The 24,327-nt window shown below is 32.0% G+C and overlaps 2 protein-coding genes across 2 annotated transcripts; one reads left to right on the forward strand and one right to left on the reverse strand.

Annotated features, from left to right (window-relative positions):
- Window positions 1–1,445: 1,445 nt before the first annotated feature.
- LOC130804830 (putative pentatricopeptide repeat-containing protein At1g12700, mitochondrial) lies at window positions 1,446–6,429 on the forward strand. The gene is given in 8 exon segments (XM_057669445.1): window positions 1,446–1,863; window positions 1,866–1,994; window positions 3,006–3,025; window positions 3,208–3,319; window positions 3,322–3,947; window positions 3,949–3,987; window positions 3,989–4,198; window positions 4,200–6,429. Coding segments are annotated over 8 exon segments (1,614 nt in total). The 5' UTR covers window positions 1,446–1,712; the 3' UTR covers window positions 4,527–6,429.
- Window positions 6,430–6,937: 508 nt separating this feature from the next.
- LOC130804829 (uncharacterized) lies at window positions 6,938–17,209 on the reverse strand. Its single transcript, XM_057669444.1, has 14 exons — window positions 16,763–17,209; window positions 15,671–16,400; window positions 15,445–15,574; window positions 15,247–15,367; window positions 15,070–15,168; window positions 14,665–14,964; window positions 14,468–14,575; window positions 12,339–12,410; window positions 12,155–12,241; window positions 11,234–11,305; window positions 11,063–11,149; window positions 10,129–10,236; window positions 9,588–9,656; window positions 6,938–7,127 (listed from the first exon to the last, which is right to left on the reverse strand). The coding sequence occupies exons 1-14, from the start codon at window positions 17,015–17,017 to the stop codon at window positions 7,050–7,052; spliced, it is 2,316 nt and encodes a 771-aa protein (XP_057525427.1). The 5' UTR covers window positions 17,018–17,209; the 3' UTR covers window positions 6,938–7,049.
- Window positions 17,210–24,327: the final 7,118 nt, after the last annotated feature.

Below are 24,327 nucleotides of genomic sequence, written 5' to 3' on the forward strand. Positions count from 1 at the left end.
TCTAATATTCAATTACCGTTTTAAAAATAAGTATTCAAATTGTATAGATACATTGTATAACATTTAGTTCAAATTTAATAGGTTAATAGTTTTACCACTATTATTAATAGTTTTATTGACCATTCATTTGTTGTTTGAAATTCTTTTATAGAATAATAGAATAATACCATTTTATATAACTTTGTTTTACAATTGTGAAACAGAACTATATTTAGGTAGAATTTGATCAGTTTAACGTCAAAATTGATCACTTATAGGTTCAAATTGAAATTTTTTACTTTAATTGATATGTTTAAGTATTACTTTACGTTGAAATTGATACCTTTAAAGTCAAAATTGAGACCTTAATGGTCAAAATTGATAAATGCCAAAAAATGGAAAAAATAAAGAAAAACGTATGATGTTTTTACATGTGTGAATTGGGTAGGCCCACTCTTAATCTCAATTTGAGATGGTCTCAGCCAAATTTTAATGATGTTATATATATATATATATATATATATATATATATATATATATATATATATATATATATATAAACTGATAATTAAAGCGCAAAAATATGTTATATTATATAAGCTAACAATGAATGTGATTTTGCACCATTCTGATTTTTGACAGATAGGGCGCAAAGAGCTTGTGTCCATACCTCTTTCACATTGATACTACTATAAGGCAGGTTCACTGTACTCAGATACACAATTTATATTGTACTTTTCAACCTGCTGCATATGATGCTTAACAACTTCTTGAGTTTAGAGTTTGTTTATTTTAATGTGTTGTTTTGGATGTTAAAATTAGCAATTTGAATATTTAAAATTTTTTTTTGAATTTGAGCTTTTATTATGGAATTATTTTATTATGAGATAGTCTAATACAAGAGTTACTTGAGAATTTCCTTTAAGCAAATAAATTTTTCAGAGTCCAGCTAAAAATAATGTTTATATAACTACGAATTTCTTAAAACTCTTTTACTATAAACATCTAAAACTAATTACATAGTTTTGACTTGAATTTAAACTTGTAGATTGATATTGTTGAAAATCAAAATGACCGGAGAAAAATTATTTATATAGACGACAATTGAAACTAATATATTGATAATTGATTCATATAACAAAGCGTAGTCTTTTGGAATTCAGACTCTAGCATCGTTATTAAAGCGTAGTCTTTTGGAATTCAGACTCTAGCATCGTTATTATTGTAGAGCCGGGACTTAGGAGATAATAAACTTTTTTTGTTTTAACATAAAAGTTCACAAAACCTAATTTAAAAGTCATTTATTAAATAAATTTGTCTTTTTTTGTTCAACCAACAAACCAAAAACAAGCTATAAAAATTATTTGCAAATGCACTCTAAAATTTTAGGAATATATAATGTTTTCTTATGAATTTCATTTATTTTTATTTTGTCTTACTTTATTTTGTATGATTTCTCTTTTACAACAATAATTTCACTTTTTTCTTTTAATTTCATCTGCAAATTTATTTTGCACAATCATTTTATCTATTCATATCTTTTGTCCACTCGTAGAAGACTTGCTTAGAAAAGACACATATTGTTATGAGAGACGATTTTTCCAAGAGAATATTATACATAAACAATTAATATAAATTAAAATAAAAATAAGAATGAGCATTTTCTTTTGAGGTGTATGTCTTCCTGCTTTCATATTCAATTTCTTTCCTGAAACTACTCGAATCTTTGAGACATGAAAAACTCTCAATTGTTTCTCAAATCAGCCAGACAACAATGCAAGTTAGGGTTTTCAAATCTCAATTTACCCATTTCCCTCTTCAATCAAATGATCTCATTGCGTTCTCTCCCTTCCCGTATCGATTTCATTCATGTTTTTACTGCCATTTCCAAACTATCATTTCTCTTTTCAGGCAGCTTGAATTATCTGGTATTCGACCCGATATTTATTTATTAACTATTCTTACTAATTGTTATTGTCATTTGGATTGCGTCGATTTAGGGTTTTCACTAATGGGTAAGATCAGGAGCAGAAATACCAGGAGCAACAAGAAAGAACAGAACCAACAAAATTTATTGGTTTTCGCTAATCGCCAGTCATACTTTTGGGTTAAATATTCATATTCACACTTTTGGGCTTATTGCAGTGGATGAAAATATTTAGGGTTAAACATCATGTAGATTCATTCAAGTTGTTTTGATTAAACATTTAATGGAAAGTTTTTGGGGTTTTTAATAACAAAAAAAATTATTTTAAGCGCATCTCTCAGAAAACAAACATGTTTTCATCATTGAGATTCATAAACATACTCTTTGTCTCCTAAAATCATGAAGATTGGTGGCATTATGAGTATGTATATGAATTTTTGTAGCAACTAACAAACCTTCTTTTCAAAAATTATTGAGCTTTTCTTTGGCCTAAAAAAAATCATCACAGACCAACATACACGAACATGCATAATCAAGAAAAACAAAACAAAATGTAACATCATTAGTTAGAGGGAAAGAATAACCGTTTCACATACGAGAGAAGGGCCCCTTAACATCATAAACAGTATCATCATCTTTTCCATTATAATCTTCTGAGTCAGATGAAGGAAAAAGGTCATCATCAGGTAGATCAAGTCCCAAATCAAACATAACCGAAATTTCTTCATCCTCACTGTCCATGGTTCTTCCCCAATTTAAAGAGGTTTCAATAGAAGAATGTGGTGAGGAAATATACGAATCTTCATCTTCACAATCATCAAATAACAACTTTAGTGCAAGATCAGAGAGAGAAGAATTAGGTGACTCCATTACCGGATTTTTTTTTTTAAAAAAACCCCAAAATCAGACGACATGACAAAGAGAAAGGGGATGGGTTTCAGAAGAGAGGAAGATGAAGATTTAGGGTTTCAGAAGGGGGTGAGTTCATCAACTTGAACAGTAGTGCTGTCGAAGAATAAGACATGAGGAAGATAAAAATCTAGGGTTTCAGAAAGGGGATGGGTGAATCAAAGGGTTGGGGTGTGTAAATGAGAGGGAGGAAGGTTAATAAAGGAGGGAGTCATTTGTTAGAGTATTAATTAGGATTGGGAGGTTAATTAGTATAGTTAAGTTTTTAAAATAAGGGTGTTTTGGTAGTTAAATGAATAGTATAAGGACAATTTGGTCTAAATTATGTTCTAAAATAGAAATGGGACAATTGAGGTGAATTGCCAAAATAAGAAAATGGGACAATTGAAAAGAATCGGAGGGAGTATATACTTTTTAACGTATTAATCAATGGGTTTGTTCACTGTGATCGGTTCCCTCTAGCTGTTCAATTGTTCGATAAAATTGTCAAACTTGGTTTTCAACCGGCATTTTCACCTATAATGCAATTGCCAAAGGGTTTTGTAGGATTGGAAATAATGCTGGTGCTCTCGACTTGTTTACCAAAATGCAATCGGGTTTTCACAAACCCGATATCTTTACATATAACACCATTATTGACAGTTTGTGTAAGGATGGATTGTTAAAAAAGGCCTTGGACTTATTTTCTGGTATGAAAAGTAAAGGAATTGGACCAAATGTTGTTACTTATACCTCTTTGTTTCGAGGTCTTTATAGTCATGGGTTGCAGGACGATGTCAAGGGCGTGTTCTTTGAGATGTTAGAAAGCAATATTATGCCAAATTCTCATACCTTTAACGTACTTGTTGACATGTTTTGTAAAGATGGGAGTGTTGAGGAAGCGGAGAGGGTTATGAAGCATATGATTGAGAGAGGAGTAGGCCCTGATATTTTTACTTATAATGCTTGACTTGATGGTTATTGTTTGCGTGGTCAGATGGAAGACGCAGAAAAGTTGCTTGATTGTGTGGCTCAAAATGGTTGCAAGCCTAATATTGTTAGTTTTAATAATATGATTAATGGATATTGCAAGGCAAGAAACATTGATGAGGCCATAACCATGTTCCAACAATTATATCAGAAAGGTATTATTCCCTTCTGTTTTTACCTATTCTACTCTTATTGATGGACTTCGCAAAGCTAATAAGACTCCCACTTGCACGTATTCTATTCAAAGAAATGAAAGATTATGGAATTCCTCCGAGTATTGTCACCTATGCTTCATTGCTTGACGGCCTATGCAGAAGTGTGCGATTGGATGAGGCAGTGTCATTACTTGAAGATATGGAGGATCATATCCTGATGGATAGCTAGTGCGAGTCTGGGCGACTTGAAGATGTAGCGGCATTTCTTCTCCGATCTGTTATCGAAAGGTCTGCTACCTGATTGTAAAACATACAATATAATGATCAAAGGGTTCTGCAAAAAGGGTGTTATGAGTGAAGCTATTGAGCTAGTTTTTAAAATGGAAGAACAGGGCTGTTTTCCTGATAGTGTAACCTATAATCTTATTGTTAGAGGATTTCTTCAAAATAATGATTTTCCGAATGCATCATACTATTGTGATGAAATGGTTAGCAAGGGATTTGAAGCTGATGTCAAGACATCATCATTGTTTATTAGCCTTTTGCCTCAGGGGAACAAGGATTTGCTGCAAAAGTTCATCAAATAGCAGCGGAAGTTTTAGGGCAAGGTACATGACTTATGCATTAGCCATCAGGTATCCTTTAAATTGTATTATTACATGATTATGTTGATATTAATATTCCTTTTACAAATCGCATAGGCATAGCTATCTGTTGTGTTCAATGTCACATGATTTACCAATCTCCCCGCGAATCGTGAATTCAAAAGGCCAATTATTTACACTGGTTGTGTTTATGTCCAGTTTCATGTCTTATGTTAAATGGCTTTGATTGTGGCTAACCTTCTGGATGTGAAAATTGTTTTTCTTATGTCCACTGTGGTCAATGGTGTGTCAAAGCTCAGAATGTGTGTTATATCCTTATAGCATCATTCTAATAGCTTTTTGATGATTGATTCATAGGATCTATAACCCAGCAGTTGATATCTGAAATGTTAATATTCAAAAGTGAATTTCTTTTCTGATCTTTCGGTCAATAGTTTCAACTGGTAATCTAGAGGGGTCATTAAAGCTGATGCTCCCTTTTCATGTTAATAAGCTACGAGAATGGGTCTGAAAACAACCACTTGAATTGCCATCCCATTCCACTATGGTTGGAAATGATTCCGCGGATATTCTTGATTTAGTGGTTTATGAGAAGTCGAGAAGATCCAGAAAATGTTGGGTTAGAAGATCCGAATAAGGAGGAGAGCTGAGTTTTTCTTGTATTCAGCTAACTGAATCATATTTAGAGTATCTATGAAGCTATTCAAGGGGTTGAACAAGATGGGCATTGTGCTGTTAGTACTGTGACAAATTTACGAGCTTCTATTCAAGGGTCCATGTCCAGTATTTGAAGAAACATATCATCTGAAGTTAGTACACTTCGTACGTAATTGTAATTGGGAGAGATAGAATGAGGCGTTATGATGGACAATTTATGCAAATCGGATAGTCTCCACAAATTGTTGGTGATCCTCCTTTAAATTGATACTATAAAGTTAAAGTTATATGTTAGGATCATAACTGCTATTCAAACTTTTGAAAAATAAAGTTTCCAACCTATGCACTACACAAGTATATGTTTAGACAATAAAATTGATAGCTATTTTAAATTTAATTTAAAATATTTTTTAAAATATTATTACATTTATCTATTTCAGAAGATATGTTTATTAAGTTTAAAATAATTATTAATTTATTGTCTAAATTTATACACTAAGTGCAAAGGTTAGAAAAAATTATAATAAGTAAATAAATATGGAAAAATAAATTGTAAAAAAAAAGAAAGAAGGAAAAAAAAATCAGTTCCTTCCCTTCCCATTCACTGTACAGCCCAGATGAGTATTTTTTATTTTTTATTTAATTTTTTGTTTTTGAAATACAAATGAGTTTTTTAAGGAACAATTAATTGGATTTATAGTTCATTTCAGATAGAATATATATAATACTCCATATAAATTCCTTTCTTTAACACGGTGTTTGAACATAAAAAGCTCGAGTTATTTTGTTATCATTACCCAAAAAGGCAGAAATCGGGGCGGGACTCTTTCCGATTGACCCACGCGAGATAGCGATGAATGTGTCGAAGGCGACGGAGGAGGAGAAAGGAGAGATTTGTAGGATTTGTTTGACTGAGTTTAATGTCGGCGATGATGTAACGAAGACGGTTTGTAATCATAAGTTGGATGGGCTTTGCTTGTAGACATGGCTGTATGATCACTGTTGGGATGAGTTATCCCACGTTAACAAATTAAAGATGATGTACACACTTTATAAGTTATCGGAGTCCTTCTTTTCAATGCCATATGATTTTTGGATGGTATATACTCTTTGACTTATAAAGTGTATGTAGCTTATGTCTTCTCGTTAATATGCTGACATTCACAATAAGTCTAGCTAAAACAATCAAAACAATTGCCCTTGTTGTCGACCTTTACTAATGTGAAAATCGTGGTTCTTTGTATCAATTTTCCACTTTTGAAAATCGAATTATTTGGATTGAATATCTGATTTAAAACTGATTCAGGATATTTGGAAAGTCAGATATTCAATTTTCCAATTTTGTTTTGTTTTTTAATATATATATATATATATATATATATAGTTCTATTTAAGTTAAACATATCAACAATTCTCAACTACAACTAAGTTGCATAACTAATCAATTATTAATTAATTTAGGCTTCTAAAAATCAATTAATTGAACTTTTAAAAATTCAACCATATTTCCAAAATGATTTTCATTTTCAAACTTAAAAAAATTCTTTATTCCAATGGACATTCCAGATATCCACCCTAATAGGAGTAATAAATAGTGATGGTTTGAGTAGGCTATACAGAAAAAGATCACAATAGAAGAAACTACGCGTTATGATATATATTATAAAATCCTATAACCTGTAGGATAAGAGTTAAAATAGCCAATCTCAAAAAAATAAATTTACAATTTGTATTACAAAATAAAATTAATAAAAAAAAAAAAATACAAGCTAAGGGGGAGTGAAAGTGAAGCATTGAAGTGGGTAGAGAATGTACATAACATTATGCAAAATCTGGAAAGGATCAAAATTAGATGTCAACTCTGTTAGTACATTTGAGTATTACCGATTTCATGTCTTCCTTATCCAGTGACGCTTCAACCATCAACTGTCACAATTTCATAAAACTAACAGTTAAAAACTCTTCTAAGATGTTATAAACCTAACATTTGAGTAATATTCTCTCCTATTTGTTATCAGCAAGAAAATAAGTCTCCAAGTACTCCAGTCAGAACTCTAGATTCAGAATTCAAAGATAAAAATGCTATTGGTTCGTATCACAAAATTATAAGCTAGATATCCAGACTTGAATGAGATTCAAGATTCAAAGTCATGCCACATAGCAATCATTGAACCGAATCCAAAATGAAAGAGATGATTGAGAAGAATGAGACAACCTCATAAAAAACCATCGGAGATAAGTGGATCTACAAGATGAAAACTAAACGAGATGGTTTTATTTCAAAATATAAAGCAAGACCTATAGTCAAAGGCATTCTCAGTAGTTCGACATCGATTACAATGAGACAACACGTTCCTCAAGAAATGACGCTATTCGAGCAGTCTTAACTCAATGAGACAAGGTAATGAAGTTGAAGAAAACCTTATGGTCTCAAACACACAAGGGCCCGATACAACAAAATTAATGATTATTTTACTCCACAAGAGTTTGTGAAACGTCTCCGTAAGAATATTCTATGTGAAAACTCATAAAAATAAAGACATTCTAATTCGTTTCTTGTATGTAAGCGACATAATCATCATAGGCAACAATCAAGAATTGATTTTAGAATTCAAGAAGAAAATAATAAAAGAATTTGGGATTACAGATTTTGGACTTCTCAATTATTTTTTCGAAATTGAAGTTGATCAAAGTTCAGAGGGAAGCTTCATTTACCAGAATAATTGCAATCTTGTCACAATTCCACTTCAAGGAAATGAAAAGTTGTGCAAGAATAATGGAAATGAGAAAGCAAATTAGAGAATCTACCGAAGAATGATAAGTAGCTTACTTTATCTTACTTCAATAAGACCAAATATTATGTTTATAGCAAGTTCCTTATCAAGATTATGCAAAGACCAAGCCAACTTCACCTAGAAGCGGCAAAGAGACTCCTAAGGATATGTAAAGGGAAATTAGGCTATGACATTCAATTTCAAACCATGATCACTAGTCCAAGAGGTAGTTGGTTTCACGGAAAGTAATTGGACTGGCTTTAAGAGTGGAAAATAGAGTGAAGTCAAGCTGGTCAAGATTGACGGGAAAGATCAATTAGCAAACATTTTCACTAAACCGCTTTCGAAGGGAAGATTCGAGAAACTCATAAGCTTACTTGGAAAGAAGATCAAAGTCTCAAGGAGGGGTGTTAGTAAATGAGACCTTTAGTCCCCTCATTAATAAGTTCATGCATAATTGGTTAATTAAGAGGCACATGAATAGTTAGAGGAGCTATGGTAGTTGAAAGACCAAAGGTTATGACTATTTATTGGTTACATTTATTAGTTAGCATCTTTCTTCCTCTATATAAAGGATGTTGTACTCATCATTTTGTATGAAACAACATAAAGAGCTATATACAAGCAAACTATATTTCTCTCACTTTATCTCTCTTCTAGCATATTCTCATAGTTCTTTACTACTCCCAATAAATCCCAAATCTATGCATCCTTTTCTTTTTTGGTAGCGATCCCACACTATTTCTTTTAGTCTCATCTACAAACTCATTCTCTCTCTTCATCTCTTAATCACTCATCTCTTCCATTCACTTGTATTTTTTCTTATTCTCTAAGTACAAATAAATATTTACAACATAAAAGAGTGAGCAATTTCCTGAGGAGACAAAACGTATCACATATACCACTTTTGACTTGATCAACTAAACTAATTGGCACTAACATATTCTATATGGATACAATTATTGCAATAATAAGAACAACCATCTCATACTAGAATAAAATCACATAACCATTAAGACCAATTACATACTGAAGAATCAATAAAAATATTAAAGCCTTAATTCCAAAAAATTAGTCAATTATATGAACCAATAAAAAAATGTCAACTTAATTTCAATCCTATAGTCAATACTCCGAGCAAGGTTTTGGGGGTAAAGAGCCTACAAATGGTCCCCATGGCTTCCTCATCTCGAGTGTACCAACATTCAAGGGTGTTGAAAAGATGCAACTTGATTAGACCTCTTACACAAGGATGAAGCTTGTTTTACCTACTTCTGTTTTGATGCCATTTGAGTTTAGCAGTTTATTTTTGTTTAAATTTAAATCTCTATATGCGGTGGATCTCTAAATAAAGACCAATTAGCCTAAGATACATTTACGTGAGAGACTTCAACTCTTCAAGAGCCATTCTTAATAGTTTTGGTATCACATCGAATAATCTATCTTGACAAAACTAGCCATTTAAATATCATAATAATGAACAAATATGCATATAACTGCCTAATCGCAGTAAAAAGCATTAAATTGCCATACTCATTACTCAATGAGAAAGAGGGATAATTAAAGACAAAGTGAACAATATATGAAGTATATTAGCAAATTCAAATAATACCTCTTGAACTTTGTTTCCAGATCGAGCCAGTAATTTGTACTGATTCTCGAACATAGATGCCATGTAAACCTGTAAAGCACAGTTGGTTCAAAATAAAAGATCGATAATCGATAAAAAATACAAAGCATACACGAGAAGATATATTTGTCAACTTGTTCTAAAGGGCTGCACCAAGTGTCCAATAGACAGAGTTCAGTAGGAGTTCTATTCAGAGTTCACATTTTGTGAAAACGTGCACAAAAGACAGAAGAGGACTATCCTATCAAAGATGAATCCACGAATAAGGAATCATGTATCAGTGAGACGGTGACAATTGATTTTATCATTTTCATAAGATGCAATGAGTGACGAATAAGGAAGGGGAAATGTAGCAGCAATGTTGTTCGATGTAAACTTCTTTATCCCACAAGGTCCGAAACACAGAAGGTAAATTCAGCAATATAACTTGAGAACAACTACTTAACAAACTCATCCTAAGAGGCTACTGATATAGAACACATATGATATCTATACGTGAACAATGAAACTTCAAAGAGCTCACCTGAAATGTGGGCGCCAAACCAGGGCTCAAGAAAAAACGGCCCTTGGTAACAGTCTCAACGCCATCGATTGCTTGCAGTTCTTCAACAAGTGAATCCACCTCAGCCCACTGATTAATGAAATCAAGAAAATAACTTTTTTCAATCATGATCATGCTATGAGTCCAACACCATATAAATCAATAGATAATACAATATAAGTCGGTTAAAATTACTTCAACATTGTCAAAAAAATATGCATATTATATCCTCCTTGATTCCACAAGTGCTTACCGTTGGATTTGAAATAAGAAGTGAGATGGCTATCACCTCAACTACATCAAACATAGCACTTGCTGAAGGCCACTAAATACTACTCCCTCCAATTTAGCACTAACGTCCCATTTACTTTTTAGACACTATTCATCTCTTACTCTTAATTTGTATTTATTATTAATCTACAAGTTAAAACATAGTCATGTGGGATCTTGTTTGATTCGTCTCAATGTAAGGATTATTAATATCAACTTTCCATAATTTTTAATAACGCACAATTAAAGATATTAAAAATTGAATAAGTGCATTGGATAGAGTGCATAAAGTAATGGGACGTTAGTGTTGAATTGGAGGGAGTAATATAAATAACTGCAACGATATTATTAAGTTGCCATTTTCATTTATGAATTCAAGCTTCCATGACTATACAGAATATTAATTAGACAATTCAGCCTACGGACAATGATAAAATTAGTCTTCAGTAACCTTCTACAGGATAAGTCCAATACCATAAACATAGTAGTCCGTCATGAAAAGTATTTTGGGCACTTGGTTAAGAACGTACTAGATGCTAAGCAATAAAGATATCCTTATTCTTAAGTCCTCAAACAAACAGACATCTCGATTTTCAAGAGGATCCCGCGATATGGTAGATAAATGTCAGACTAAAAAAGTACAAACCTCTGTGTCCTCTTGTGCAACATTTGATGTCCCACTGCAGCCATTGCTTCCAACAATGCATTCTAATGCCTCATTTAGTGGATCTGGCTGTAACAAAAAATATAAGAAAAGATCAGAGCTTCTTCTAGGAAATATAAATCTATTAATACAAAATAACAAGAGTATACTTACAGTAATCTCTTTTAGGGACAAGAAAATGCGCTCAAGTGCAAAATCTAACTGGTGAACTTTAGCTTCCACTATCTGCAAGAAGAATAAAAAGCCTCTTCTGATCACGACAAAAATAGCAATAGTGCCCGGAAAAGTATTGGATCCAAATTTAGGCGTATATACAGGATCTGATTTACATGAAACTGATTCATTCTCAGTTGAAGTTTGTACCTCCAGAAGCTTAAGGTTGCTATCAAGCTTGTTTTTACTTGTTGAAGCATGAGTCATTATGAAAAATTTCGCTTAAATACACAGGAGCATGGAATAAAAATTTGCCCGATACGTTATGTAACGGCCGGTTATGTCACTTGTTTGAGAGTTATCGCGATGTTTAATCCTGTTATATAACGGTGCATGAATTTTCACGCTCAAAAGGCCCCGTTGACTATTCGTAAATATTTCGCATATGCAACGATATTTCACCGTCACAACGTTATTTGTCGCCAAGACTCCCTAAATTGTAGGAAAAGTTCTTACAACATGTCTCTGTTAAAATTTCAATAATACCCATTAACTTTAATAACTGCAAACCACTTAAATTATAGTTGCTCATAATTTAAATCATTAAAAAAATAATTAACAAATAAGTTAGTTATGCACTAAAAGCACCCCGTGCAATTATAATAGCTATGGACATGTCCATAATATTGCATGATACTAGAAGTTCAACGACAAAATGCAAATATATAATTTCAATACTCCCCTTATGTGATTTTTTTTTCAAAAATTCACACAGCGTTATTATTTAGTTATCGTCAATTTCCACGACACCATGGCCATTTTTTGCAAACGGCCCACGACTAGATTTATCTTTTCCATGCATAGGAGTGCCTTTTCTAACATGCTTTTTTCTACAACACTACAAAGTACAAACCTCCTTACCTGGCCAATTTTTAGGTAAGATGAAGGGTCCAATGTGCCATCCCATGAAACTTCTGTCTGATGTATTAGAGCTGGTACTCCTTCAACCTACAATATTTTGTACACCAAAGCATGGATTGATTAATCCTTAAGTAAGAATGTTGAACTGAAAAAGTGAGAAAACAAATTTGAACCAATTTCTTACCTCAACAAAAATACCAAAATATGTTATCTTTTTTATGCAGCATTTCACGACGTCTCCAACACTAAGCTTTGCCTGCATAATGTACAACATTAGTTCCTAGAATTAATAAGAAATTAGGTTGACATGTTTATTTGAAAATCAAGTGTGTATATGTTTACAACCTTTATAGAAATATTTGTTCGAGCAACTTACAATGTCAATTAAGTTTATAAACTTCAAAAAGGCTTGTTCCCTAAAATGAAGTTTGTATGCACCATATGGCCATACCTCATACAAGAAGAAAGCTTGTTCCCTAAAAGGTGTACTTTGTATTACCTTATTGTCATTGATTGTCTCCAACCTAGGAGACGTTGGAGGAAATGGGGGTGGAATCCAACCCTTCCCCGGTAATAACAAATAGGTTGTCTCCAACTGACCCTTAAAAGAAAAAATCATTGCAACTTCACTAGTCACTTTACTGTAAACTATAGTCTATATAGGAGGAAACTAAAATACAATAACTGTTTGGCTACATTGAGAACAAACATCCCTAAAAGACACAATTAAAAATAAAGGTTGACAAGAAGATAAAGATCGTAACAAGTAGCTCATAAAATATTTAGCACACTCTTTACCATGCCATCAACATAAACATGCTCCCTATAGTAGTCTATGATGAAAGGTAACTCCCACGAGGTGAGAGCTCATGGAGCTTAGATTTTGTTCGATATGATCTATCTTAATTTACATGAACTTTTCTAGAGCTCAATAGCCCTAATCTAAACTTATCGACCCTTTTTATTGAAATGAGTGAAATGGAAGTATGTAAGAGACATTCACCTTATTAATCCTTATCTAAACTTATTAAACCAGTTTAAATTTATCAGCCCTTACTAAATTTATTTTTCTCGAAATAATCCATGTAGAATATCATAAGCAATACAAGCTAAGCATATTCAACTCTAGATTTGAATGTAATCATGTATTTTTGATGCTAATTGCTTCATTGACCTCTTTAATTAAGTTGTTATCACTAGTTGGTAACATGATTGAAACTAAGTATACGGAGCAAATAACAATGCATTAGATAGGATCCTCGTGACAATAAAGGAACACAAATTTGTAGCAAAATCTTAATGCAACTAACTCTATGTTTTCAAGCAATTCTCTTTAGTATCATTATCTTAACAGCTGACAAGCTGACATCCTACAGTTGAAAGTAAGGCATGCTCTATTATGGGCAACATGAAGACATTGTCCGAGATTATTCTGTATTCTTAAATTAATAGTTAGCTCTTCTCATTTTCACTTCACTTATTACTTTTTGTATTATATGAATACAACGATTTCATATTAATCCACACCTTGAACTCTAATGGCTCTCTAATCTATGTAATATGCTTGATGATCCTTTTTCCTTCCTTACCCCCCAACCTCAACCCCTAGCCTTGTACCCCTAAAAGAACAAAGTTTATACTCAAACTTAATGAATCAACCTTTATTCAAACCCAATAGCTAGAATGTACAATAGGCTGCATATGGATATGACTACAAGAAGACATCGTCAAAGAATGTTCCACCATAGTTAGCTCTTCTGATTCTGCTTAACTTGTTTGTTTTTATTTTTACTACTAGTTCATAATCCATACCCAGAGTTACTGTTATGTTTCTTTCATCTCTAATATATGCTTAATACAGTATACACGCACCCCAAGAGAATAAATAGAAAAGAGGATAATCTACGACCACATTAATAGCTATTCATTCTGGTACAATAAGAGGCGGCATGGGAAGCAGAATAGCAGGTATATAATTGTACCAAAACAAAGATAACAACAAACACCATCTCTCAGATGAAAAGTCATTATACTAGAGATCCATACTATGCATTATACATCAAGTAAATGCACAGGGAGGGAAGATTAGTGAATGCAACTCTGAATCACATAATACACAGAGCCAATTAGCAAATATTACACACCCTGCATATAGATCGCATAATTGTAGAATATTATTGTAAAAACACTAACCATAGTTTGAATTAAACGGCTTGGTTATACGCATAACCATTTAATTTTTGTAGAGAAGTTAAGGTTGCACCAATGAAGTAAAAATAAACAAATATACAGGGAAGAAAAAAAATGCACTACCATTAGACTTCTTTTTCTCTCAATAGATTCTTCCTTTTCCTTTGGCCTCATAGAAAATATAAGCTTTCTGGACTTCTTATCGGCCAAAAAAATGTTTACTCTGATAAGCTGCTAATATAAAATACAATATAAGCTTTTTATGAAACATAAGCAAGTAGTTCATATCTATTTCCAGATTATTGTTAAAACTATCAAACCTGACCAACATATGATGATAGATACTGTATTTTCTCTTGGTCATATATTTTCAAAAGGCCTTCTAGTTCCATATCTGCTGAAATTTCAGACTTTTCTTCTACACCATCGTCTAGAACGGGTGATGACTCAAGAGAAGTGGTCTTGCTAGAAACCTCTTCATTTCCGATAATGCCTAAATGTTGCCTATACTTGGATGGATCTAAACCATTCTTTCTCAACCATGACTCAAATGCTAGAAACTTCCACTTTGCTGCCAGGTTACGGTATGGCAAAAATCCTATCAATGATCTGAAGGATACCTGAATAAAGAAACCTTTGCGTGTAAGTTAAAATAAGAAATAAGAAGAGTAAAAATTGCAAGCAGCAGATAAGAATGAACAATGAAAACTTCACTCAATCCATACCACAAATCCTCTTGTGCTACAACTAATTAATTCCACTTCCACCCTATCTCCAACATTGAAAAGTTTCTCCACTTGTGTCCATGCAGTCTCTTCCGATTCCTATAAGAGCGTAAACGATTCAAAATCTACCCCAACAGTAATTGTTAGCTAGAACCAGTTGAGCATAAGAAGTTCAACCTTCAGAGGCTGTGAGTGAGGCTGTTCTTGCACGCCTCCATCCTTAAAGCTTACAGGATATGCAGAAGTGGTTCTCTCTTTAGTTGTGTATGATGACACTTCTTTTACAGATGGGTCTAATCTATTACATAAACTTAATTAGCATGAAAAAAATTAAGGCCATGTAACACATGAAATCTAAATGCACACCGATAATACCTTCGAGGTTTTCCTAGGAGAACAGACTCAACAGAGAACTCAGAAGCAGTTTCTCTTGCATTTGAGGATTCATTCAGTCCATTCTCATTCCCTGTATCACTGGCACCAGTTTGCTCAGAGAGCTGCATTTCTTGAAGATAGATACATAAATAGCATTAACATCTCATCATCTGCAACAATTTGAACATAACATAGAACACAAAATTAAAGAAATTGCAATATTTACCTGTCACCAAGATCTCCCCTCGTCCATCTTGCTCTAAAACCAAATCACCTTCTGATTCAAGAGATCCTTCAATATAATCCTCCATCATATTGTCCATTTCGTTAACCAAAAAATTGTTTTCAATGCCTTCAGTATTCTGAGGCATGGGTTTCTCCAACAGCGTTGCTTCATCAGAACTCGAGTCAGAGTGGAATGTGTTTGCTGGTTTGTTCACTAGTCCACTACCCATTGATCCATCCATCAAAGTGTTTTTATTTTGATCACTATTTTCCTTCTCCACACTCACCTGAGGCTTCTTCAACAAAGTCATCCCACTAAATTGCTCCTTTACCGGTTCAGTCCTCATCGACAATGACAAATTTGGCTTAATCTTCAACCTCGAGGAATTATTCATTTCATCATCTTTCTCATCAAATACACTTGGTTTTCGCAAAATAACATTCGGAACATTAGACTTAGTAGCACCACTCACCTTATTCCTAAATAACTCATTAGGCCTTTTTATCTCAGGCAATTTAGAATTTTCCTCACCACCACCACCACCTACTTTTATCCCTTTCTTGGGCACTGGTTTCACCAAATTCAATCCGTTTCCCATTTTCGTTGACCCCTGCTTCTCAGGGACATCAAATGGGAGCTCTTTCACCTCCACTAATTTCCCAATATTTTTATAGAAGTTCTTTTCAATATCAATATAAGAAGCATCTGGGTTCGCTTTCCTTCCCATAATCTAAACCATCAACAACATAAATTAATCAAAAATGCATATTCACCAAAATTCTTTTAAAAAGCATAGTTGAGAAGACATAATTTCCCCATCAAAGCATACAGCAGACTCACAAGGGAACTTAGGCTCGGGCCTGCCTATGGCATGGCCCGAGGCAAGACTGTTCGGCCTAACTTATACTACTATATCGGAATCATCACAGAACCCCAATATCATAACCAGGCAAAATGTTAAGATTATTCAAAACAATTTCATGGAGCAGCACAATATATAATTATCAAGTAATTTCTAAAACAAATACACAATTGCAGGGAAATTAATACAAAAAAAATATAATACAACAGTAGATAACGTTGAGAAATGACCTTAGCTAAAGTGAGTTTAGGATCTTCACCCAACATTTGGCCAAACTTGAGCTCCATAAGGTCCCATTGATTGAGTTTATCATCATCATTAGGGCCACTTTTAGAAGCAAAAACTGAGAATTTCTTAGGGTTACTAAGAGTGAAAGAAACCCTTCTTCTAGCTTTACATAAAGATAAATAAGGAGATACTACAAATGGAGGAGGAACAGCAGAAGATGGGGATGAAGAGAATTTGGAGAAAGACAGTTTCTCCATGGAAGAGATTCAGATAATAATGAAAGGGTGAAGTTTAGCAGAAACAGGACATTTGAAATTGTTGGCCTTCCAATAACCAATTGATAAGTTACTTCTAGAGTATACTATTTCAGAAAAATAAATAAATAAATAAATAAAATTGAGGGAAGTGATGAAGCCAAAAGGAAGGGCTAGACTGCAGGGAGAGAATATGTTTATCCGTCCATATCGGAGACGTGGCAACTTATGTTTCGTCTGTTTCTTTCTCTTATACTATGTCGGTGATACTCATCTCTTATTTTGAAACACTCTGTAACTTTGATGTTTTATTAATTGCACGCATTCCTTCTACCCTTCTCTCGCGGGGTTACAAGTATTGTATATTCGCTTCCTCCCCAAACATAAACTTTGTGCAGAATATTAGGTTGACGATTATGACCATGTTTCAAATACTCTCTTTGTCACCTTTGGAAATACACTTGTATTTTTGGTAAGACAGTGAATAAAAAGAAATTTGATATGAGAACAAGATAAAAAAAGGTAAATAGACATTATAACTAAGTGGTTAAAATAGGAGTGAAAAACTATATGTATGAGATTAAAAATAAAAAGTTGAACATTGTCAATAAAGAAATGGTACAATATCAATAAGTAAAATTAGAAATAAATAGTGCAAATTAAAAGAAAAGAAGTAGTGATAATGCCAAGATTTTTCTTTTATGGACTTAAAATATGCCCAATCTATGATATATAGTAAGTTCAAATATGAAATATTTTTAAGAAAATGTACATATTAATCATCATAATTCATAAATAACACTTTATTAGTTATTTGAACATAACTAATTTTTGATCTAAAATATTAGGTCTATAATATTTCTTATAGCATTGTTATTGCAATTTGATCATGTGATTTTTTTAAAATCTCAATAATATACTCTCTTAGTCATTCAATGAAGTTCTTATAAAAAATGTTCATAAAAATTAAGAAAAATAGAATATTTTAAATAGTAAATATATTATTTTATTGAATAATAAATTTAATGGAGAAAAGTGAGGACCATAAATATTAAAAAAAGATAGTGGAAAATATATAGGGACCACAACTAATAAAAAATGTTTTTATAAAGTTAGTGGGAAACATACGAGAACCATAACATAATATAAATATTAAAATGAGGATGAAAAAAATTATGTTTGTCCAAAATTTGTGATATAAATAAAAATACATAAATTTTTGTGGGAGACCGGACCGACCCATTAGATTTTTTAAATAAAGAAACATAAAATATAGTGTAGCTGCAAGTTTACTCAGTAGGGTTTTAGGATACCTCAAATAGGCGTTTATGATACATTTAAAATAGCCCAAAAATTAGCCGCTTGATTAATTATAATTAATTAATTAAGTGTATCTGGGATTAGTATTTCTTAAACGTGATATTTTATTGGGATTTAGTAAAATATTTTAATACATTTAGATATTAGTTGTAATTATTTTGGAACAAAAAGTAAGTTATACGATAAAGATCGAGTATAATCGAAAACAAATAAAAATTTGGTAATATCATTTGATGACACACATGCAACGATTGTGTCACGTAGTTAGGCGTTCAAGGATACTATTCCTTATCACTCTTCACCAATATCACTAAAAAAAGTCCCATATCAATCCATTATCAAAAAGAAAGTCGCATATCATTCCATTATCGAAAATATAGTCATCATCTTCCTCATTTTATTCATTTTATTCATTCAAAGAAAGACTAAAAATTAGAATCACTTTATACTTTTCTCTATTTTGGGATTTTATATACTTTGATTCAAATCTGAAGTTAGAGTATTTGTTTATCAATTGAGTAATTAGTTCAAGTATTGAAATTGGATTTATTTGGTTCTCTTTAAATTCTAATTCACGTGGTAGTATTGATTAGTGGTTAAAATTTGAGATTTTGATTCATGTTCAAAGTTGAGAGTAATGTTCATTTCATTGGAACAAGATTCTGTCCGTTTGTTCCTGTCTGTTTTCGTGACAGTTACAGTCATTTTTAGGTTTTTGGTTTCTTCATAAGATCTGTAGAGTTCGGAGTAGCAGTCGAGTCGCGTGGGCACTTAATTCGCCCCAAAATGAGTTTGTATGAGAGAGCTGTGCCCAAAATACTAACAAATTGTCATGAAAATCTAAAATAGTCAATTATGAAGTTAATTGTTCAAATTGGGATTTCAATCGGGTATTCCTTTATTCAAGTATTTACGATTATTTTATGTTTCTTTATTCAGTAATTATGGATGGTATGAATTTGTTGGGTATTATTGATGGTGATGCAAAAAGGGAGCTTGGATTGTTATCTTTTGGAGTTAGAAGTTGATGCACACAAGGTGTGTGTTCAAATGCATAAACGAAGTTCTTTGGTTTTCTAATATGATTTTTGGTTGAAGAATTTGCTCATTAAAGGTAACCTACAAACATCTAATATCTTTTAAAGCTAATTTAAGTATTTTTATGTTCAACTGATGATGGGAAAAATATTGGTTTGATTGCTTTGTTTATGTAATAATATTTATTAGCATTGTGAAATGATTTTAATAAAAATTAATCATATTTTGTATGTTATTGACTTATAAAATATAAGTCTTGAAATATCGTATTATGAAAATGAAGTATGATTGTTGGTTTTAAATAAAATCAATTGAATTACTGTTTTGTTTTATATTGAAATATTCGATATTGAAAATGGCCATTTTTGGGAATTGGCAACGGATATTTTTATCCAGATTATTGTGAAATCTTATAGCTTGATAATAGGTAATGGTTATTCGGATCGATCTCGAGCCCTCGATCCCGTTTCATTCTTGCAAGAACCGTATTTTCGGTGATGACGATCACCCGTGTTTTCAGGATTTAGATCAAGCCTACTTCCTGACGGTCCATATATTCGCACGTTTCAAAATGCTGTTATATTATTCTTTTAATATGAGTTTTGAATGAATACGTTTGTTATATAAAGTTTTGTTTGTTTGGCAAATGAAATCATATGTTTCATTTGTCGTATTATTTCGCTATTGACTAGTAAAGTAATAGCCGCATTTTGATTTTCGCTATTAACTTGTAAAGTTATAGCCGTGTTTTGATTCACTATGAATCGAAGGTTTTTAGTCGTATCTACATCGATATCAAACGGTCTTTTAAAAGAGTTTGGGTTTTGATAAATTAATGTTTTATAAGGAGATACCAAATAAAGAAAAGATTAAATTGGAGATGTTTGGTCATGACTTGTATATAAATGTAATAGTTTTTCGGATTACTCAACAATTCAATTGTTGACAGTCATTGATGGGGCCTATCCCTTATGGGGGATAGATCCATTTTCAGGTTAGCTTTACTGTGGAGACGATGCCTACTTGTATTATGTGTTACGTGCAAGGCGATGACTTCTTTTTGAAATACATAATGTAAATTAGATATTGTAAATTAAATTGGAGTAATTTCGTAATGTTTTGTAAATAGTATTCACTTAATAATGTAAAAAGTTTTAAAATACTCTGATATTGGTTTGCTGTGGCTATCGAGCCATAGGTCGGATTCAACCCAGACTTCTATGAGTCTTCAGTTGTGCTTTGTATATAGTATTATTATACTGTTTATGCTGGTTTGGGCTGTTTCAATTGGTATCAGAGCATGGTTGTTTCTGGAGTACTCAAATCCTCATATTTGAGTACAAAATTTTTGAAAAATGCATTTCAAAAATCGGAGGGAGCGCGGTTGTCGAGTCTTAGGGTGTAACCTCCGAGAATCGGATGGTACTAATGTGACTATGTGTTATAAGTGCGATGTGTAACGTTCTTATGTGCTAAGGAAATCGTGAAGTTTTCTTACGTGTTGTGAATCCTCTTTTAGTTAGAGTTATGCTGAAGGGCAAGAGTTAAGTTCGGATTATGAATTTGGAACTTTGAAGTTTGGTGAAAGGAGTTTTAAAGGGTATAAAGGTTAAGTTGAGAATTTTTTGTTTGAATCTTGATTGGTGGATCTAATTGATCTTTTGTGAAATTTTTTGTGATTGTTTATATGTCATGTATAAAAAAAATTGTTTTCAAAAGAGCTTAAAATTTCAACTTGAAATGTATATATTCGAGTCAAGTATTCTTGAAATTATTTTAAAGATATTATATATACAGATAATTGGCATAAGGAGTTGAGGACCAAGCTTATCAAGAATTGCGATGATGTTATGTAAGAATGATTCGATGCATAGAGTTCAAAAGAAGCCTTTTGGAAATATTGAAAGTTATGAGTTAATTGTGTGTAAAGATTGAAAATCAATCAAGGAATAAAGAATGTAGATAAGGTATTAGTGACATGTTCAATTTAATGATATTTGGATGAGAATTTCAATTAAGGAAAGTTACGAGAAAGAAACAATGGTTGATATGAATAGGAATGACGTAAAGTTAATATTGTGGTAACCCTATTGAACGCTCTATACGTATTGAGGTAAATGTAAAGTTATGATGGAGAATATTCTAAATGATTTACAATGTTGAAAGGATAATTTTGAGAATTAAAAAGTTTGAATGGTTCAAATTATGTCAAGCCTTATTCATGGTTAATGTGAGTGGAAGTTCATAAGTCAAATAAGAATCAATTAAAAGTTATGGAAGCCTTGTATTACATATATGGAGAAATTTGAAGTTAAATAATTGTACTTATGGAAAATGAATATTTGATTAGAAGCTAATTGTATTGAAGTGATCGAAAAGCTAATGATTAAGGGAATAAAAGTGTTTGTTCAAACCGTGATTGGACGATACATTAAAGGATAAAGAGTGAGTGGATTGAGTTTGTGTAAAATTGTATTAATGATGAACCAAATTGTTGAAATAGAAGTTAAGTATCGCATGAAATTGGATATCAAGAGTGTGGATGTTATTTGGGAAAGATGTGCATAAAACTTAAAATACTGGGGATTAATAAACGAATGTGGATGTAAATGTATAACGAGTTCAAGTTAAATGATCATGAAGGATATAGTTATTAAAGGTTGAAGGACAAAAGTGATTAAAGTTGTAAAAGAAAAATAAATGATTATGGTTCAAAGTTCAAACTGGATTATGAAGAATGAAATGTGTGACTTAAGGTGATGATCAATAATTACTTAGGGAGTTGTAAGAATTGTTAAATTAAATTCTATTTTCATTGGGAATCAGTTGGTCAAATTAAGGATATTGAAGAATCGAATGGTACAAGTACATGTAAAGTAAGTTAAAAGAATATATTGTATAGATAAATATTTTGAAAGTTAAAATAACGGTAGTTAACTTTTGGTTAAAGCTACATTTGGTTTTGTGTTCACATGTAAGGACGAGATAAAAAAGAATATACTAATTTTCTATTGAGGTCGTCTCATCATGAAATGACTTTTATTTGATCAACTCAAACTATTAAAAAAACAAACCACTTTTTGTATAAGTGGGGATTTAATTTTCATTGATGTTTTCTATTTTTTAAATTTTTTTTACTAATAGGCTTTTTGTATGGACCCGTCTCACGATAAGACAGTTTCTTACAAGACCAGCTGAAAAGTATACGCTTTAGTTTGGGTTAAGTTGAACCAACTAAATTCACACTAGATCTGGTCTAACAGGGAGAATACCAATTTTCAGGCTAACTTACAAAAAGTTTTCATTAACTTTTATCTACTTTTTATTATTACTCATATATGATTTTTAAATTAATTTATATTTATTTGTAAACACACATCTGACTCATTATTATTTTAAAGAGTCTTGTGAACGAATTAGAATTTTGATTCACTTTAACATTGTGTTCGGATAGAAGTAAACCAGGAAAAGGATCAAGAAAGAAATTTAAAGTGACGACAAATCTCTTGTTTGAAAATAAAAAAAGAGTGTAGGAATTTGGAGAGAAGCAATCGAGAGGAAAAACGTACATTTTCACCCTTTCTTTTTCTTTCCCTCCTAAACAAACACCTTTCATTTTTCTTTCATTCTTTTCTCTTCCATCCCACCTCTTATTCTTTTATTTCTCTCTAAAATCGTTATTCAAACATAATATAAAGGTCTTACAATGAATTTAATTATCAAGACCACATGCACTCACTATTTTTTTCATTTGACTAATGTCAGTTTTGCATACTCACTATAAGACTCATAGCAGAACTAGCATTGTTGACTCTCTAAACTCAAACTTTCCAAAGTAATGATTTATAGTTTTGATTTCTCATTGTAGCAAACACATAAGATTTTGCATTTATGATCAAATTAAAATTAAGAAAACCATTTAGATCATTGTCAACAATTCTAGACATGAAATATGTACTATCGTGTTGAACCGCTAATTTGCTGTGAGTTTTGTGAAATTCATGAAATTATTTAAAATATAAAATTATTTAAGATAATTTATTCTTTTATAATTTCCGTATTATTTAGCATCTCCCACAGGCCACTGTCAAATAAATATTTCATTTGCCTAGCTATGCCACCGATATTAAAATCACATGCCTGAAAATTTACTCATGAATGAAATCAACTGATTGTTGCTTATATTGAGATTTGAGATGATAACAAGTCATTAGACAATTAATGCACGTTACATACGTTGACTCCTATAGTTTAACTGAGTACAGCAACACTTTTGACCAAGATTAGATGTGGAATATTATCATGTTGTATTGTAGACTATTAACTCACTTACATCAAATTTGCACTATTTTTAAAGTTGCTCGTGTTTGTGACTCAATAGATATAGCATTTATATATTAAGCAAAAGATTTGGGGTTCGACTCCTATTGGTTGCCAGTATTAACTGGGAGGTCTCTTAATTGCGCGCATCCTTTTTACTCCTTCTTGAGGGAAACATATATGGTTTGTTCGCATCTTTCAGGAAAAAGAAAAAAAATCTCACCCGAACCCTGCCTTGTGCAAAATACTGGAGTTTGAAAGTGACCTTTACCTTTTAATTATGATTTACACTTTTTAAAAATTTTCATCTACATATTTAACTTCTATTTATATTTTATTCACATATTTCTTTTATTTTCATAAAATATTAATTAATCAATTTTTCTTAATTCACCCCACTGAAGCAAAATTAATGAAAGAGACAGAGTAATTAACATCTACTAAGCTTTATGGTTTAGGCAAGCCAAATAAACCTACACGTTGAGACTTGATGGGGTTGAATTTTATGATTAAAGGGAAAAATAAATCAAAGAAATGCCATTGAGATTAAAAAAGATTTGTTTCATTTACTCATATTACATTTATACTAAAAGTAAAACTTGTTAAAGCAAGTGCCAATAATCTTAGTGATGACG

Source organism: Amaranthus tricolor, chromosome 17 (assembly GCF_026212465.1).
Source record: "Amaranthus tricolor cultivar Red isolate AtriRed21 chromosome 17, ASM2621246v1, whole genome shotgun sequence".
NCBI lineage: Eukaryota > Viridiplantae > Streptophyta > Magnoliopsida > Caryophyllales > Amaranthaceae > Amaranthus > Amaranthus tricolor.

Bases quoted from the DNA above. Each gene is read 5' to 3' on its own strand.
- LOC130804829 (XM_057669444.1), bottom strand. From the start codon at position 17,017: ATGGAGAAACTGTCTTTCTCCAAATTCTCTTCATCCCCATCTTCTGCT. The intron at 16,401-16,762 runs GTCATTTCTCAA...TTGATGGTTTAG, and splicing joins CTAAACTCACTTTAGCTAAG to ATTATGGGAAGGAAAGCGAA. The intron at 9,657-10,128 runs GTGAGCTCTTTG...TGTGCTTTACAG, and splicing joins GTTTGGCGCCCACATTTCAG to GTTTACATGGCATCTATGTT.